This window comes from Erithacus rubecula, assembly GCF_903797595.1.
Source record: "Erithacus rubecula genome assembly, contig: SUPER_Z_unloc_6, whole genome shotgun sequence".
Lineage (NCBI taxonomy): Eukaryota > Metazoa > Chordata > Aves > Passeriformes > Muscicapidae > Erithacus > Erithacus rubecula.
Genome location: NW_027635650.1, coordinates 602,123 through 619,235, shown reverse-complemented (window position 1 = coordinate 619,235; position 17,113 = coordinate 602,123). Strand labels below are relative to the sequence as shown.

Below are 17,113 nucleotides of genomic sequence, written 5' to 3'. Positions count from 1 at the left end.
CTGCTGGGATAAAGCATGGCAAAATTGTCATCAAGGAGAGAAGAGCACTGAGAGGAGATACAGGGTCCTCACCATGCTCTTGGCCTGCTCTGTGGTGCAGTATCCCAGTGACAGTCTGTCCCTGCCCAGCAGCGTCCTTTCCTGGCCTTTGCTATGCATGCAGGCAACAGTCCAAACAGTACTCGTGCCGGTCTGAGCTTGATGGCCTTGATGATGGCCTCAAAGTTTCTGGAGACAGAGATTGAGAACTTGTGCTTTCAGGACAATCTGTTCAGCAGATGTTGGTTGCAAATGAAAATTTGAAGGAGGAAGATTTACATTCAGCAAAGATACTAGACTGAAGAGATTAAGGTTAGTGCTGATCTGCTGAGCTATCAATTAGGTGTGCAGATGACATCTGCAGAAAGGCTATCATTTATAAAGATGATAATCATGCTTAAATCTCAATCATTTAAAATCTGCAGCACCTTGGGGGAGAAGGAAGGGGTCACCTGACCTATAAAATGGGAAGATTTGAAGTGACTTTCTTGTGGTGGCACAACCTGCCACTGGCTGAGAGAAACTCAAGAATCCTCTTCACCAGGCCGTGCATGATATTTCTTACAGCACAAAGTGGTCACACTGGTCCATCTACAGGAGAGACATCTGGCAGGATGGACAAGCCTGCTCTGAAGAATCATGTCCATCAGCTTGTGAAAAGCATCACCTTTTGTAGTGCTCCAAGCTCAGCAGGGAGACGTGGCATGCCCACAGGCCTTAACAGGCAGGCACTAGCAACACATCAGGCTAGAAAGCAAGGGTAATGGAAATCAGCCCTGCTCCTGGGAGAGGAGCTTGCTGTAAATGGGATGGATACTTAAAGAAGTGCTCTGCATCATGTGCATGAGTGGAAATAACCTAGAAAAACAGATCAATAATGATACTGCATATTCCACCTGGCTTGCCACTGGGTACTGCAATTCCTGTCTCTTGTTGCTGGAAATGTGTGGTCAGGGTATTTTCTCCCAGAAAAGAATCTGCAGTGCAGTAAAAGCAGAAGGGATCCAAACTGCCCTAAGACAGCTCAGAGATGCTCAAACTGTTCCTGCACTGAGACTCAAAAGAGATCTCTGGACAGGCTGTCAAAGTGTAAGGGTGACTCGTCATGTTCACAACTGCTGACACACACTAACCCTGTCCAGTGCCCCCCTGTGAGACCAGAGTCAACACTCAAACATTTCCCAGTGTACTTCCGAGCAGAGAGACATAGGTGTCAGTAGACTCCTTTTGGAGTTTTATCTTGTTCAGTGGTCACAACAAGAAGAACAGGGCCAGGGAAAGAGCCTGTTCTCACCACACTTCCCTTTAAATAAGGCAGTTCTCTGTGTTTCTAGAGCATGCACAAGATCTGAGTCCATGTGCACAGGCACCCCACCTGCTCCCACTCAGGATTTTTACCCTTATTTCAAGTACTGCAAGACTGAGATACAAATTTATATATTTTCTCTAAGTCTCACATTAAGTTTCAGGGCTTCATTAACAACACTGTCAGTAACCTGACACCGCCTTTTGACTTGCTGGTCAAGGAGAGGGGTTTTAAAGATCACCCACATTTTGCACTTCTAAGTCTCCACTTATGCCTGTGTATCCAGACATCGACAGGCTTACAACATTATCTCCAAAAACTTCACATCCTAAATCTTTTGCCTGTTAAATCGTATGAGCTCTTTGTTTGGAGGAGTGGTGTTTGAGTTGAAAAATTTCCTTTCTGCTACAGTCATTCTTTACCTCATTTCTCTAGAAATATGAGCATTTCCATACCTTTAAAAATTCCAGTACTGGTGCAGATTAAAACAAGTCGTATGTCCATCAGTGGTGAGTGAAGCAGGTTTTAATCTGTCTCTTTTAGTCAGTGGTAAATTTAGTCTTTACTGGTTTAAAAATATGCCCTAGCCAAAAAAAAAAAAGGATTAGAAAAATGAGGTGCTAACTGCATTTTTATCTGCAGATCAAACTTAGACTATTCCACCACAACCTTTTAAGATTGCTGGCAATAATTTTGTTTTTTGCTTGAGTAGAAGTCTTTTTCCGCAGGCTTTGCCAGCAGATCCTAAAGGGTAGTTTAATATCATTGTTGTGAGGGTTTACAAAAAGAATACAATGTTGCCTCTGTATAGGTACTAAACAGGGTGCGACTTTATTTACAGTGTAAAGTGCATCACATGGAAGTCGTTTAAAACACACAACAAGTGGTGACATAAATGACAATACATAAAATGTCTGGGTAGGAAGGGGAAAATATTCCAGCAAGTATGAAAACATCACCAATAGCACTAATATGACAGCCTCTAGTTTCAGCTATTCTGTCCTAACACCACATCTCCTTACAAAACGTGTTGACTGGGTTGATCCTGGGACTCCATGTACGAGTCACCAGTGTGAAACTGGGGTGCTAAAAGCTATTCTGCAGCCCTGAACTCTCCTGCAATATCCTGCCAGACACAAGCACACTCCTCACCACTGCTGTTCTGCTCTGGAGATGGCCAGAGTCAGAGGGCACACCAGAGAAGCATACTGGAAAAGGGACAAAAACATGAGAATCACATATAAATAAAGATCTGCTTTTCTCACCCATGCACCCTTTCCCTTGAGAAGTCCTGTGTTGCTCACTGCAGCTTCCCTTCATTTGCTATTAAGGCAGCAAGGAAGTCAAGGAACAAAATGCCTACAAACAGTGGTGACAGCGTGTTGAAATGCGGACATTACTTACTGAACACCAACTTCAGTCAAAGCTGTAAACATCGATGGCTGTGCAGCTGGGAGACACAAGATATTTGCTACGTGTTAGCAGAATCCATTAGAAAAAGAAGGTTGTGGGAGCTAAAACCTCAACTCTTCAGTTGGTTGCAGCTCCCACTGGGAAGGAATCTACATTCACATTAATCTGATCCCCTAATGACTCCTATTCTTTACTATCTGGTGTTTTTTTTTTTTTTGTTTTTTTTTTGTTTTTTATTTCTTTTTTTTTGTTTTTGTTTTTTGTTTTTTTTTTTTTTTTTTTTTTTTTTGTTGTTGTTTTTATTTGGCTGAAAGCTCTTGATGGCTGACAACTTTGCTTGTTTCTTTCTTCTCTTTTTCTGGTCTGGCTAACAGCCATTAGTTATGTGTCAGTTTTTACTAGAGCCCTATTACTGCAACTGTGAGCTCATTTTGGTGTGTATTACTTTCCTGTATCAAGGTTCATGCATTAAAGGAAGGTACATTCATGGAAGGAGTTGGGGCAGTTGTGCACACTTTTAGTCTGGAGGGTAACTAAGCAGGAATAGGAAGCTACAGAAGGTAAAACTTAGTTCTCCTTTTTCTTTCCCAATGATAACTGCGAATTACACTTTTCTGTTTGTTTCTTTTTGAAAAACAGAGATTCTGATCAATGACTCCCAGGTTCTGTCTCTAAGACCTTTATTCATAAATCAGACATTTTGCTAACTGATGACAATTACCAAACACATGAATTTGAAAAATGCATGTGATTTCTGCCTTTTAATTCCACCACTCTACTTAATCATAAATTTTAACGTTTCAATTCATCAGAGCATGACTTAATGATGGCTCTCGTGTGTGTTTTCCTCAGACAAAACGGGATTACCAGTCTGAGAAGGAAAAATCTGATAATGTGTGCTCTCAGTATTTCTCAGTCAGCTGAGCATTTCTGCTCATGTGTGTTCTCAAGAGAGGCCTTTTCCAGTTTTTTGAGGGTTCTGCATAGCAACACTGCAACCTTTTGGCAAACAGATAGCAACTTTCACATGTAAACCTAACTGGTGTGTTCTCTTTTCATCTCAGGGGCAGTCAAATATTGGGACCCAAACCTCAGATATCAAAAACATTCACCTAGCAGATAGCTGCTAGTTATGTAGTTCATTTATATAGGAAAGGGATGGTGGTTACAGGCAGACGGTGATTTCCACAGCAAATGGAAAATGCAAGTTTCAGAGATCCGCCTGTTTCCTACTGCTGAATTCTGGATTATCCAATTTAGAGCTACCTGAACAGCCTGTAGGTCAAAAACTTCAAAGGTGCTTGTTGACTAGACTTAATCTATTCTTCTCTGAATGAGATTATGTTCCCTCATCTCTTTTACTAAGAAATCTCAGGTAAAACTCCTGCTGATTACTCCCATTAAGTCACTCTCCAATGAAAGTAATGCCACATAAACTACACTACAGAATCTTCATCTTATGCTCATCAGAAATTTTTGTTACAATACAAACCTTGTCACATGCTGTTATAATTTTATCAGCTGAAGTTCAGAGACAGGCCCAATGCTGAGTTTAGTGGCTCATTCAGTGTAACACTCTTTAGTGTTGAGTTGCTGGACAGTAGTATGCTTTGGCAGCTGGTAAGCAGAATTGCCATACTCTATTTAATCATGGTTGGCAGTATAGTACTGTTTAATTAGCTGACTTAATGTAAGAAATGGGAGGGACTTCACTTTAAACAACCATTTCCTCAGTGGACTGTAGGAATCTTTACATTTGTATGTGTATGTGTGTATGACACCTGTATAGCAGCATATATTTAATAATACTTTTATAAATGAAAAATACAGAGGGTTTCCTTAAAAATTGAAAGATGTATCACAAAATAAAATACTAAACAAGGGAGCTGGGGAGAGGTGGGGGAAGGGAAACAATGGATTTGATTTACAATGCATTAGAATCCAAGTCCTGGTGTGTAGGCTGAAGAAAGATATCTGAATGTAGAATTTCAGCTCTGATGTTAAAAGGGATAGAACCCAGCCTTCCGTTTCCTGCATCAAAAAAACCCAAACAAAATAAAATCAGTGGTGTGCTGAACATACTGGATGATCAACAGTGAGGAACAAGAGGATGCTGTCTGAGAATATACGAAGGATTAGAATGCCACAGCTCAAAGAGAGGGAGAGAGTGGGCATGGGGAATAGAGATACCTGACACTTAATTAAGTCATGGCTCATCAGAGAGTAGTTTGCAATCGTGTTCTGCATGCTGATAAAGGCTTTGGGACATTTCAGCTTCCCCTTGTAAATCTACACCTTGTTAACCTGCAGCAGAGAATCTCTGCTATCATGTCATTTGCCTGTACTATTTTAGAATTCTCAGAAAGGTATCACACCCCATAAAGAGCCATAAGTAACTGATGCCAAAGCTTAACAAAATGTGAAACATCTCAGAGCTTGTTTCTGTCTTCATCCACCCAGTTATGTTTGGGAACTGTCTTTTCAAACAGCTCTGGAAGGGACAAGCTGCTAGACCCCAATCCTGCAGGGCTAATGACCCACCTTCTCTCAGCCTTCCAGTGTTGCATGGAATTAGAGACTTGGACAAAAAAGCCCAATAAAGAAGCCAAAAATAGTCTGGTTTGGGAATAGTCTGAAACTTTGCTTTGCCTCTCATGAGATAAACTCTACTACTTTTGGCTATAATACCCACTGGATTTGGGCTTCTCTGCTTCATGTCCTGAATGGAAAGACTACCAGGCTTCAGATGTATACCTTCCAGCCTGAAGCTGAAAGATACTGTTTGTTGGCAATACACTGAAGTTGCTTCACTAAGGCATATATAATCACAGCTGACAAATGAAAATTGTTTGGACCATGTAATTTCTCAGTCAAGCATCTCTTCTACAGCTTTAAGATAAACTGTATATCAGAGAGATAGGAAGTAATGTCTGTCACTATCCACTCAGAAAGAAGAACAGAAAAAATTACAATGTCACAGGATAAATCTGTTCCCTGCAGAAAAACATTAATATTCATGTGGTTCTTATTTAGCTCTCCAGGATAATGACCACTGTGCTTAGCAGGAATCTGTGTGAGTTGACGTATATACATTTTTTCTATCATGGCCTTAGAGCTGTCAGGAGATTTGAACTGGGACTTGCCTCAGAGGCACCTTGTTATACTCTTTAAAAGATTACATCATTCAACACTGGGTGTAAGACGACTTACTATTCATGACAACTGTTGCATTACCCCAATCTTGAACATGGACCCAGCTGAGATATATACAGTTCAAAATAATCTCTAGTAAACAGTAAGCCACCAAAATTTCACAAAGAGCATTCTGTATTACAAGCCAGAACCCCACTTCCATTTACATAATGAAAAATCAGTCTAAACATTGTGGGTTTACCTGTCTACTTACACGTAAAGATACAATTTTCAGTTTTCTGCAAGTCTGGCAACGATTTTGCTAAGTACTCTCTTAAAGTCTTTACATATTGCCCATAAATCTTGAGTCATCTAAAGGTTACTGATTTACAGAATCTAGAGATGCTCAAAATCTTAAAATCATTTGCTTATTCTTCAGATGTAGCGTTCAGTAGGGTGTGATTCAGCCTAGCTCTGGGACAGTGCTCAGTGACATTTACCTAGAGCAGTCAGGTCCAGTCCAGGAAGAGGGACAGTAGCATCGATTTGGTCGTATGCACTTTCCACCATTTAAGCAAGGCAACTGGCAAACAGCTGCACACAAACACACACAAATTTGCATTAATGAGCATATCCACAACAAGCTGATTTAGTAGCAGGGCACTGAAAATCCATCCTGACTTATTCTGTTAAGAATGGGAAGAGCAGCTGAAGAAGCATACATCTGCCAAATGTGATTTGACTCCTTCTACTACTTTTACTATCTGATGCATTGTATGAGCTGCATGGAACAGTCAGTATGTAATTTTAAACTTCCTTAAAAATTCTGCTGTTTTTTATTCCAATTAAGACAATAGAGGAACACAAGCAGAAGCAGGAAGGAGAATTAGAAGAACCATAAGATGAGCAGGAGAACAGGAATAAAATGTAGATTATTTTTAAAAAAAAGAAATGTGACAGCTTAACACTAGCCAAAGCAAGCAGACACCAGACACGACAAAAAAAGTATAGAAAGAGACAGCATAAGCAGAGGAAGCTGAAAGAAAGCCATGTGCAGATCAATAGCTAGCAAGGAGTAAGACTTCATGCAATGGCACCTGTATGGAGAGAAAGAAAAGAAGCAGAGAATGACAGTAAGGTGCTGGAAGACACTGGATAGCCCTAAGAGGTTAGACTAGGTGCAACAGCGTGTTAAAGAAAAATCCTTGTCTGCCTTTCAGGTCATGCTGAGTCTGGTTGAACATTCTTTTTTGTGACAGTCTAACTCAAGGGTATCAAGTAACCAAACAAAAATCTAAGTTTCAAGTCTTCCTATCAATTTTGAGATTGAAAGGTAAAGAACCACACAATTTATAGAACCAGTTTAGGATACACTTAGTGAGGTCCTTCAAACACAGACATTTATATTGCAGGAAAGATGTGAATACTTTAAAGCAGATAATGCCATATGGAGAGGATAGACCTAAAGATAATATTGAGGACAAAGGCTGGGTAATGTTTTTGCAAGGAATATGCATCAGGAAGCATTGATTATTATAGAATTACAGGAAATGGAAATGAGTAGTCACAGGAATGCAAAAAACCTACACCAATTCCTCTGGGCCAAACAAACAAACAATGACATGAGGCTATAGTGATAGGCCATCCATATACAATTAAGTGAACCAAGTACATAATGTTGAAAATTACTTCTGATTTTGGAATGAAGCATATGACCAAAACACCCTTAGCTTCACTGAAGTATTTCTCCATCACAGCAAAATGTCAGTATCAGTAGCTGAAACAAGAAGCGATTAAAAAATTTCATAAGCTGTGTTTATGATGCAGATGCAGTTGTTCACTATAATTTTCCCTTTAGCTACTGAAAAGCAAGTCAAGCCTGTACAGATTTGAATTGCTGACCAAAAAGCGAAGGAGCCATCTATCCTCCTCAAGCACCAATTATAGCTACAAAGCTTGTGAAATATGAGAGGAAATGATGCATGTGTTAGGCAAGAATCACTACAAAAGACAATAGTTCAGAGTTAAAATGTTCTCTCTGGTATTTCAATTTTCTGCAGAAGGGTTGGGTTTGCAGCATATCGCACAGCTTATCCCCCAGATTCACTCTTCTTATCAGTTAAACAAATAGTATGAACATTCATTAACAGAGGCATGGATTCCTTCCCAGCTCACCCCATCAGCCACTTCAAAGTCTTGCAGGAAGGTAAAACTGGCTTTCATGTTAAGTCCCTATGAAAAATCAGTTAAGGTGAACCTGGACAATAAAAATACAGGGAAGAAACTGAAATATATTTTTAAAAATAGCTGATATTTGCAAATGTTTAAGATTTAATAATGATTGAAAGATGTTTCAGTAATCACTCAGTTGCTGAAAAGTTTACTGCCTTTTCACAGGGAAAAGTCTTTCAAAACCTAACATTTATTCAGTCTTGATATAAAACCCCACATTCTAAACTCAGGTTCAAATATTTTCCATAACTGCAGCCAGCCTCATCTCACACAAATGGACCGGTGAGGACACAAACCTGGACACTAGGATCACTCCCCTCCTACCCCTCAGGATTCTTATATGCTCCATGACCTTCACCTTTCGTTAGGTGCAATTAAGACACGTAGTAAAAAGAAATTCACATTGAATTTTTTCAGAGAATCAGATGATACCTAATGTAAGGTACCCGTATACAATGTATCCATAAGACTCAATCACCCTTAAATCCTTGCTTTGGTGTGCTCTCCTTCCTGATTCAGCACCCAGGCAATTAGTGGGAATACACCAAACCAGACAGCTATGTGGTGAAAAACCTCTATAATACCTGAAGCTTGTTTGTGAATTTAAGGATGACCTGAATTTCCTGAAGATGAAAATGAGAATCATGCACCTGGAATTGAGAAAAATAGTTTTATCCTTCTCCTTGGAAACCCTTTCTCCTTTGCACTGCTTTTTGCAGACTACTTTTGTGAATACTGTCTGTCCTTTTCACAGCAAACTTTTCTGGGACTTTTAAAGACTTACCAGGGAGGGACTAGTCTGAGAGTAGTTTACAGCTGGGAACAGCTAATCCTCCAGGAATATTAGTGTAGCCTGCATTTCCCTGTAACAAGTTCTCTGAGCCTCTGGAGAACTGTGTAGGCATTGCAGGTAGAGACCCAAAAAGTGAGAAAAAAATGCAGGTGAGAAGTTTTACCCATATGGCAGCGTGATCCAGTCCATCCACGGGGGCAGTCACACTGGTAAGGGGCCACACAGCGACCTCCGTTGAGACATGGCAGAATGCATATTGCTAAGGAGAAGGGAGAGGACAGAGAAGAGAATTATCTCCCATGAAAGCAAAGAATAGAATGTGCAAGAGATGAAACTTGTGTTTAACTAGAAGCTCCACTGCCCCTTGAAGTGTTTGCATGGAATATCAGCAGAGTTGAGCAGGATCTACCCACCAGGCATGAGAAGCAAATATGACTGGCATGGCAGACATTCATATTTGGAGCAGTTGAGTCCTTCAGATGCTTGTAGGCTCTGTGTTCATGGGAAATGAACCAGGGCTATTTGTATCTCACATGTAATATCCACAGACACTGCTCACCTCTGTAATGGTGCTAACAAAACCAGTTAATGCTATAACTACAAAAAATTGGATTGTTTGTGAACTCTCTGTGCTTGCAGATGCAGCATCCAAAAGAAGATCATCTATGCCCTGCTCATAGAAGAGCACTTTTTCTGGGCCAATAATAGCATGCTGACACTCGTGAGACCATAAGCCCCTTGGGAAAGGCAGCTTGGCTACAAGGCATTTTGGGTGGAAAAACCACGGGCTGGAAGCTTTGGGGAAGAAACAAAGCAGCTGATAACCTCTGGACAGAGCAACAATCCAGATACACTGCTCCTATGAGCGGACCTGCAAAACTCCCATGTATTCATGCTTTAAGTATCTTCACAAAACTATTATCTCCACTATGCTAGGTGAGCTAAGTACTTGTGCAGACATGCTCTAAGAAGAGCAAGAGTTGAGCTGGGTCTCAAGTGGCACTTGCAGTATAATTTAATATTAGGGGGGTGGATGGGGGCTGGAGGAGACTGAGGTAGAAGTTCTTCTTCTGCTGCTGCACAGCAGAGGTCAAGCTGAGCAGGTGCAGTCCACTTGGATAAGAAAATAATTGTGAAGTTACATGGACCTCACAGGACAAACCTGTATCACTGTATCACTGTATCACTTTTCTATCATTAAACTTACAGTACACTCCTAGTTCTTTATAATGGTCAGGACTCTCTCAAGAAGGTGAATCTTATCTTTTTTGTGAAATATACCATAAACTACAAGATGACTGAATTCTCTCAATGGCCTTACTATGGCCTAATACTGACAGATCAGTGCTCAGTGCTAGCACTCAAAAATTCTTTGGGCTTCCAGAACAGACCCTCAGCTTCAAAGACTAAGCCTGTTTTTTCTGCTCACTGGTGCACCTTGTTTGACAAGCAATGCAAAATCAGTGTTTCAGTTGTGGGAATTCTTTCCCCTTCTTATAACTATCTATGTCAAAGTTTAAAAAAACAAAAAACAACAACAAAAAAGTCAAAACAAAACAAAATAAAACAATCTAGTGCCTGTACCTCCATGAAGTGTGACCTGGCTAATCAGTTGCCAGTCTGAATTGGGATGATGATTGAAATGGCTGGGATCATAAATGAAATGGCTGGTTCTGGAGAGTGCTTCAAGTGTCATAACTGATGAAACTAATAAACAAAATTGTGGGATGCCAAACACAATTTTGTCAGACACAGGGTGCAATCCTCTTCTGCTGAGACTGTGAGACTTATAGGGCTAAACTGCATGTATGGTTGTGGTGATACTGCCAGGCACAGGGTCAGAAAATGAGGGGCTATGTGAATGTATCACATAGCTGGAGTTTCCATAAACGCAAAAAGACAAAACTTGCTGAACTTCTTTTTCTCATTCTGTATCTACCACTTATTTGTGCCATGTGCAACTGACACTGTCACAGAGAAGACTTGAAAGTTGCAGAGATAGATTCAGAGAACAATTTTAGCATATGATACATCTTAAATACTTGAACCATATTCTTTTCCGAGAACTAGACAGAATGTGCACAATTTTTGTAGGTTTCCATGTATACTCAGTGTCAGGGGCAGTGACTCAGATCTGGGGACAGTGACACCACCTCTACTGTAGATCTTGGACTCACTAAAGTCTTACATCAGGGCCATACTGAATACTAAATGCTAAATAAGGACTTGCCTTTTCTATCCACATAGACCCATGCCTTACTGTGTGTACAGTAATAAGGATCCTCATACAGCAGCTGAAAGGGTTAAGTCTCCCAAATACCTTGTGCTAAGACCACCATGAAGAGAAACATGGATCAAACTGGCATTCCAATGTTACCCAGGGAATCTCTGACAGTGTCAAGAGTCAGATTTGGCTCTTTTCAGTAAGAACAGATCCACCTCCGAAATAATTCAGACATCCATGACAGGAAAAGCCAGTCTAGAATTTATGAGGCACAAGTAGTGACAGCATGGAAAAGGTGACATGTTACATTATTTGAACGTGAATTGATGAGGTTCATAACCATAGACTGATAATGGAAGTCAAGAAGCTAATGCAGCCACCAGTAGAACACTCACATTTCTTCCGTTCTAATCCCTGTTCATTCCCCAAAACTATCAAGCATTGCTATTAGAAACAGACTTTGGAGAACTGAAAAGAAGTGCTCTTCAACCACAGTGAAAGAGCACCCAGAAACAAAATCACATCAGTTCAAAAAGTGCTTGTTTTGCTTTGAAGATATAAGGGAACAGCTACTTTTCTAGAAACGAGCCAAGTATATACCTTTTTGCTCTCTTTCATTTGTCAAGCAGAATATATTAATGATTTTTATGGCTTTAGCTGTTACGCTTTACTGGCTCACTGCAGCAAATTCACTGGTCTTACCTAGGGCACCATTAGGATTAGAGTCAGGGATGCTATACATACGCTCCTCGCAGAGACGGCCCATCCATCCATCTGGGCATGAGCAGGCGTTGGGGCGCTCGCACACGCCGCCGTTCTGGCACGGGAACCGGCAGACAGCTGCAAACACCGCGACTGCGTTACAAACTCGGACTGTGAGTCAGAAACCTAGCAACTCAGCATCTTGCACAGGCCTCTGCAGCCGTGAAGCTTAGACAGAATAAGCAAATGCAGTCAGGTTCAGAAACATTGCTTGATTTTGGTTTCAAGAGCTACATCATCTTGTGGCTCTGTGTGCTTGATTAGGTACTGTAAGCAAGAGTGTGGGAGTCATTAAGATAATAAAAAAATTGTCCATGGAAAGAATAAAAATGCAGACATATTTATAGTTGAATAAATTATTTGAACAGTGTTTCAAGGCTGACACAATTCTTTATCTGATTTTTCCCACTAGCTTTTGTAAAACAGAATGAAAACACTCATACAATACATCATAAAAACCTATTACCCTCCTCATACCTTCCCCGAGGCCTTTTAAATTGACTCTCGAAAAGAATCAAGCTTTCTTCAACCTTGGTATGAAGCATCAAGATAATGCCACCTGGCATAATAGACCATGTGTCTAAAGTCAGGTTAGGATGTATGGTAAAACAGGGAGTTTTTACTGAACTATCATTCAGCACAATGAGAAGTGACCCAAAAGGTTGCAGCAGCAGCACAGTAAGTGTTCATCTCTGGAGCTCAAGGTATGACTATGAACCTGACCTAGCATTCATGCTGACTGGTGCTCCTTGGCTCCCATTCCTATCAATAAGCTCCTGATCATAAAAGTGAGGAATCTGGAGTGGAATCTATCATGTTGGGCCAATATATTGCCTGGACTGGACAAACTTTTGATTTCTTTGTCACTTCTATGACACTGTACCATATCTTGTTTCATACATCTGGGGAAATCAAGACTAGAAAAATCAGGTGAAAGCTGTGCACAAGCATGTTATGCTTAAAGATCATAGGAGGGAGCAAAATCATTCTCATGTTGGTGCACATGCTATACAGAGAAAATTAAGAATTGTGGCTTTGAGACAATACAATTGAACAAGTAAGTAATCTCAGGAAACTCAATCTGAATTGCTAATTGCATTTGAACTGCTATCTTTAATTAGTTATTAGGTGGGCAAAATATGCATTTAAGCTCTGAGTGTTTCAGATCTTGTTCAATATTAGCATTAAATACAAACAGTGGATTGGCACACTGAAACACTGTTCAGACCTGAGATCCACATTGGAAAGAATGCAAATCTTTCTCTCAGAGAGACATTCCTGGAGCTCAGCCATGCTAAAATGCAAGCTACAGCTTGGGTCTGTTGAAATGAGGCCAAAGCTCTGCCATTTTACCTTTCAATCTCAAGAGCCTTCCCATCAAGTGTCAGCTGATAATAAGAATAAGAAGAGACCTCTGAAAGGTTAACATAATTTGCAATATTTTAACATTGATTTTGAAAATTTTTGTTGTAAAAATATCTGTTACTAGACAGACAGCTTGTCTCTCAGTATTGACAAAAGCAGAACAGTGTGCCAAATAGGTTTATTTTCTGCAATGAAAAAAACCATTTAGAGCTTTGTGTGGTCTCAACCACTTAAACAATATTCCACTAATGTATAATGGGATGTGAAATAAAAGATTAATGCATAAATGATATCCCACATTAAATTCAAAGCCCATTAAATGAGGTCTCCAAAATATATCTTCTCTTTCTGTCAATGTAGAAGATGAAGATGCTTCGTGAGTTACAAAAATTGCTTTGGATGGCAGCTGCGTGCTACTCAGAAAGCAGATGCCAGGTAGAGACAGGCTTTTCCTGGGTTTCTGCCCAGGTCTTGGTTGTGAAATTGAATGAGAATGTATCATCCCTAGGTGTGTAATTGTTATACACCAATTTTGGCAAGCAGAGACTACTTGTCTGTAGCTATAAGGATTATTCTTGTAAATGGACAAGACCAGAAAAATGCTTGGGAAGTTAAGGTAAGATGTCATTGTCTCTTTTTTTTTTTTGCTATAGTGAAAGCAAGCAAGGCAGATGCAGTCCAGTTTGCTGGGGAGAGAATAGGAATGATCAATTGTGACTTTAGTTGATGGTAGTAAATCTCACATCCATGGTTTCAATCTTTTGACATCCCCTTTTAAATTTATCTACACAGGACACAAAAGCATTACACTGCTGCAAGTCAAACATGTCAGAAGGGAAAAAATGAATTCTGTTATCTGTCCTCAGCTTTGCAAAAAGCTTCTCTGTGGTTGCAAGTGAACAATTTCCTCAGGCCCCAGCTTCCTTCTCATAATTTTCTTGTTTCCTGATGGGACACAAGCCTCCTGGCTGAACAGTTCCACATTGACCACTCACAGTCAGCAGGATATGAAGAGAGCAGACAGTTTTAGAGAACTTCAGAAAGAAGAACAGGCAGTCAGGTAAGCTATGTGCATCTGTGCAGCCTAAGGAATCCTGCAGATATTTACTACCAGCAGTTCCAGGCCAATACTTCTCATCCCTGAAACTCAAATCAGAATCTGGCCAGCAACCTCTAACCAGTAGTGATTCAGGCAAGTGCAGCTGTGGTGAGAGCTCGTCCAGAAGCTAAAGAAGTCTGCTATTTAATTATAATATTTACATTAACTAACCTGTTCAACCAGGACAGAATGTTTCAAGCAGGCTTAGGACACATTAATAATTAACTCACACAGCCATAAACAAGAAATGCAGCATGAGTCATTACAAAGAGTGCTTTCATGTTGTTTCTGATGTAGACCACAAAGGCTTGGGTCCTGTAGAACTTTTGTTAGGAAAATCACTCACATGAATTATAAAGCAGTTTTGAAAGATCACTTTGACATGTGTCATGAAAATGCAGGACAGTTCTTTCAAAAATATCTTTAGCTCTTTTAAAGTCCTCTTTTAGAAAAGAGGGGGGAAATTGTTATTCCCCTCCCTTAATACACAGGTTATCCCTGCTTTGTTTTCCATCCTCATCATCTGTCCACCTCTTAACTGCATTTTTTGGAAATAATTTTTCCTAATACTTACTTCTCTAAACAGTCCCAGTAGACACTGCAGTGTTGCAAACAGAAGGTTTGACAGATCAGCCCTTCTTGGTTGCAATCAGCGCATAAACCTTTCCTACCAGACAATTATATCCCTTGGCATAAAGTAGAGGGATTCTTCATAATGAATTATTATTTAATAAGAATAAAAAGTAAAGCTGGTGTTATTAAAGGGACAGCTGAACAATCCAAAGTGTTACGATCGGAACAGATAATATCAAAATAATTTTGCTAATGAATTCAAGCATAGGTAAAGTAGCTATTATGCAAAGATCCCTTGCATTCTGTAGCCATCACAGTTTAGAAATACAAACTTTTCAGAAACAGCCTGGTGCACTGGAATGCAAATTTCCAATAGGACTTTTGAATACATCATGACAACTGAAGTAACTCAGAAGCTTTTCCTTCAAATCTTCACTACTTGGCTGCTTGATGGGTAATTCTTCATGCCAGGGGCAAGCCACAGTCACAAACCCAAGACAAACCCAGAAGCTACTCTATTCCCAAAATATTCAGAAGCTGCAAGCCCTCTTCTTTCGTTCCAGTTCTTCTCAAAATGCTCTACTCATCCCTGATTTTTATGCAGGAATTTAGATGAGTGCCTGCTTTCGTAGTTTCATACGGAAACTTAGTTGTTGAAGTGTCACCATTCGTAATATTTTGCTGTCAGAATTAATATAAGGAAACTAATGAGGGGTCCATGATTTTCTAGGCTTAGCACAGTATATATAGAATCCTCTATCTCCAATTGGCTTTTGATCTAAACAGAAAGTCTCTGAGGAATGAAGAACAGTTGCTTGTACTTTGACATGGGGAGCTGAGACTTGCAGGAGGAGAGGCAGACCTGACAATTCTGATAATGGCTCCAATGTTCCCAGGTGAGTGTCCTTGAACTTTTCTTCTGTGTGAAGAGGAATGGGACTGCTTGTGACTGGCCACTGCTGTGTTGTAAGACTTTTTGTTTTCCAGATAGAATACCTAAAGCTCAATTTGTCATGGTGGCTGTTCCACAGTCTGAACAAAGACTTCAGGATTCAACTAACTCACTGTTCCACAGCTATCCAGAAGCAAAGGGCAAGCCAAGCTTCTGACATGGAAATGGCAGAAGGCAAGATCTCTTCCACCAAAGCCTGATGACCCTGAACTTTTTTGCTATGCCTCACCCATGGCTTTAAATTAGTATTTGAATATGCTTACATATTTTCTTTATTGTTGAGTTTATTGTCTCTTCAGGTTTTTATTTGTTTCCTCCATTTTCTGTTCAAAACCTTTTATTTATTTGAATCTTCTACATGGAAGGGTTAACTCTGCTTTAAAAAAGTGAATGTTTTAGCTCAACAGATCAAGAAATTACAAATATCTGCTGGTATGCCAAGTGTAGAAAGCCTTTGTTAAATCTAAATATTGTTAAATCTATGACTTTTCTTTAGTGCTTAGTGTGTATTATTTAGTGAGCCATACCAATCTACCTCTTTATGCAAATTGATTTTCAGGAGCTGCCACACTTTAAACATAGTGAAGGACTAAGCAGCCATTTGTTCTATTTTGGTTTCTGCAGTGTTCAGTTTTTGACTGTGAAAAACTGACAGGCAATGCTTATCTGAAACAGCTCAGCTTGTCAGGAAGATTTTGTCACTTTCTTGCAAAAGATGTCAGGAGAAAAGATCCTAAGTGTGGGATACAATACTGTAGCAAAAAAACCTGTAAGACTAGCAAGGATCAAAGAGAAAAATTATTGAAGCCTTCTCTTTAACTTGGAAATGAAGCAATAACCTGGAATTAAATGTCCTGAGTAAAACTGTGACTGCACTAAAACCAGCAAAAATTTCATTTTCATTTTTATTGCACCTAGGATGACACCTCTGTGTTTATGGCAAGTTAAGTTATTATTCTATTAATAAAATAGACTTACCTTTGCAGGTAGGTGGTGTTGTCCATGTTCCATTTTCCAAGCAAATGCTCCGCAGGGGCCCCTCCAGCATGTACCCACTGTAGCAGGAATAGGTGATCATGTCTCCATACTGATAGAAGCTGCCACGAATCAGAGCATTCTCTACATGAGCTGGGGGACCGCAAGATATCTCTAAACAAAAGAAACCGTCCAGAGGTTGGTGAGCTGCAGAGCCTGCACGATGCAGGTTTCAGCCCTGGATACAG

General features: G+C 40.1%; 1 protein-coding gene across 3 annotated transcripts in view; it reads right to left on the bottom strand.

Moving 5' to 3' along the window:
* Positions 1–4,523: 4,523 nt before the first annotated feature.
* SVEP1 (sushi, von Willebrand factor type A, EGF and pentraxin domain containing 1) overlaps positions 4,524–17,113 on the bottom strand; it is a gene marked incomplete at its 3' end in the record, with an annotated part of 122,972 nt that continues 110,382 nt past the window's right edge. For 2 of the 3 annotated variants that reach the window (XM_079331661.1, XM_079331663.1), the window contains 5 exons: positions 16,869–17,039; positions 11,884–11,979; positions 9,079–9,174; positions 6,391–6,484; positions 4,524–4,789 (listed from right to left, as the gene is read on the bottom strand). In XM_079331661.1, coding sequence (XP_079187787.1) covers positions 4,759–4,789; positions 6,391–6,484; positions 9,079–9,174; positions 11,884–11,979; positions 16,869–17,039 — 488 coding nt within the window. Of the gene's footprint in view, positions 4,790–6,386; positions 6,485–9,078; positions 9,175–11,883; positions 11,980–16,868; positions 17,040–17,113 lie in introns of those variants that run through there. The other variant, XM_079331662.1, reaches the window with a different exon arrangement.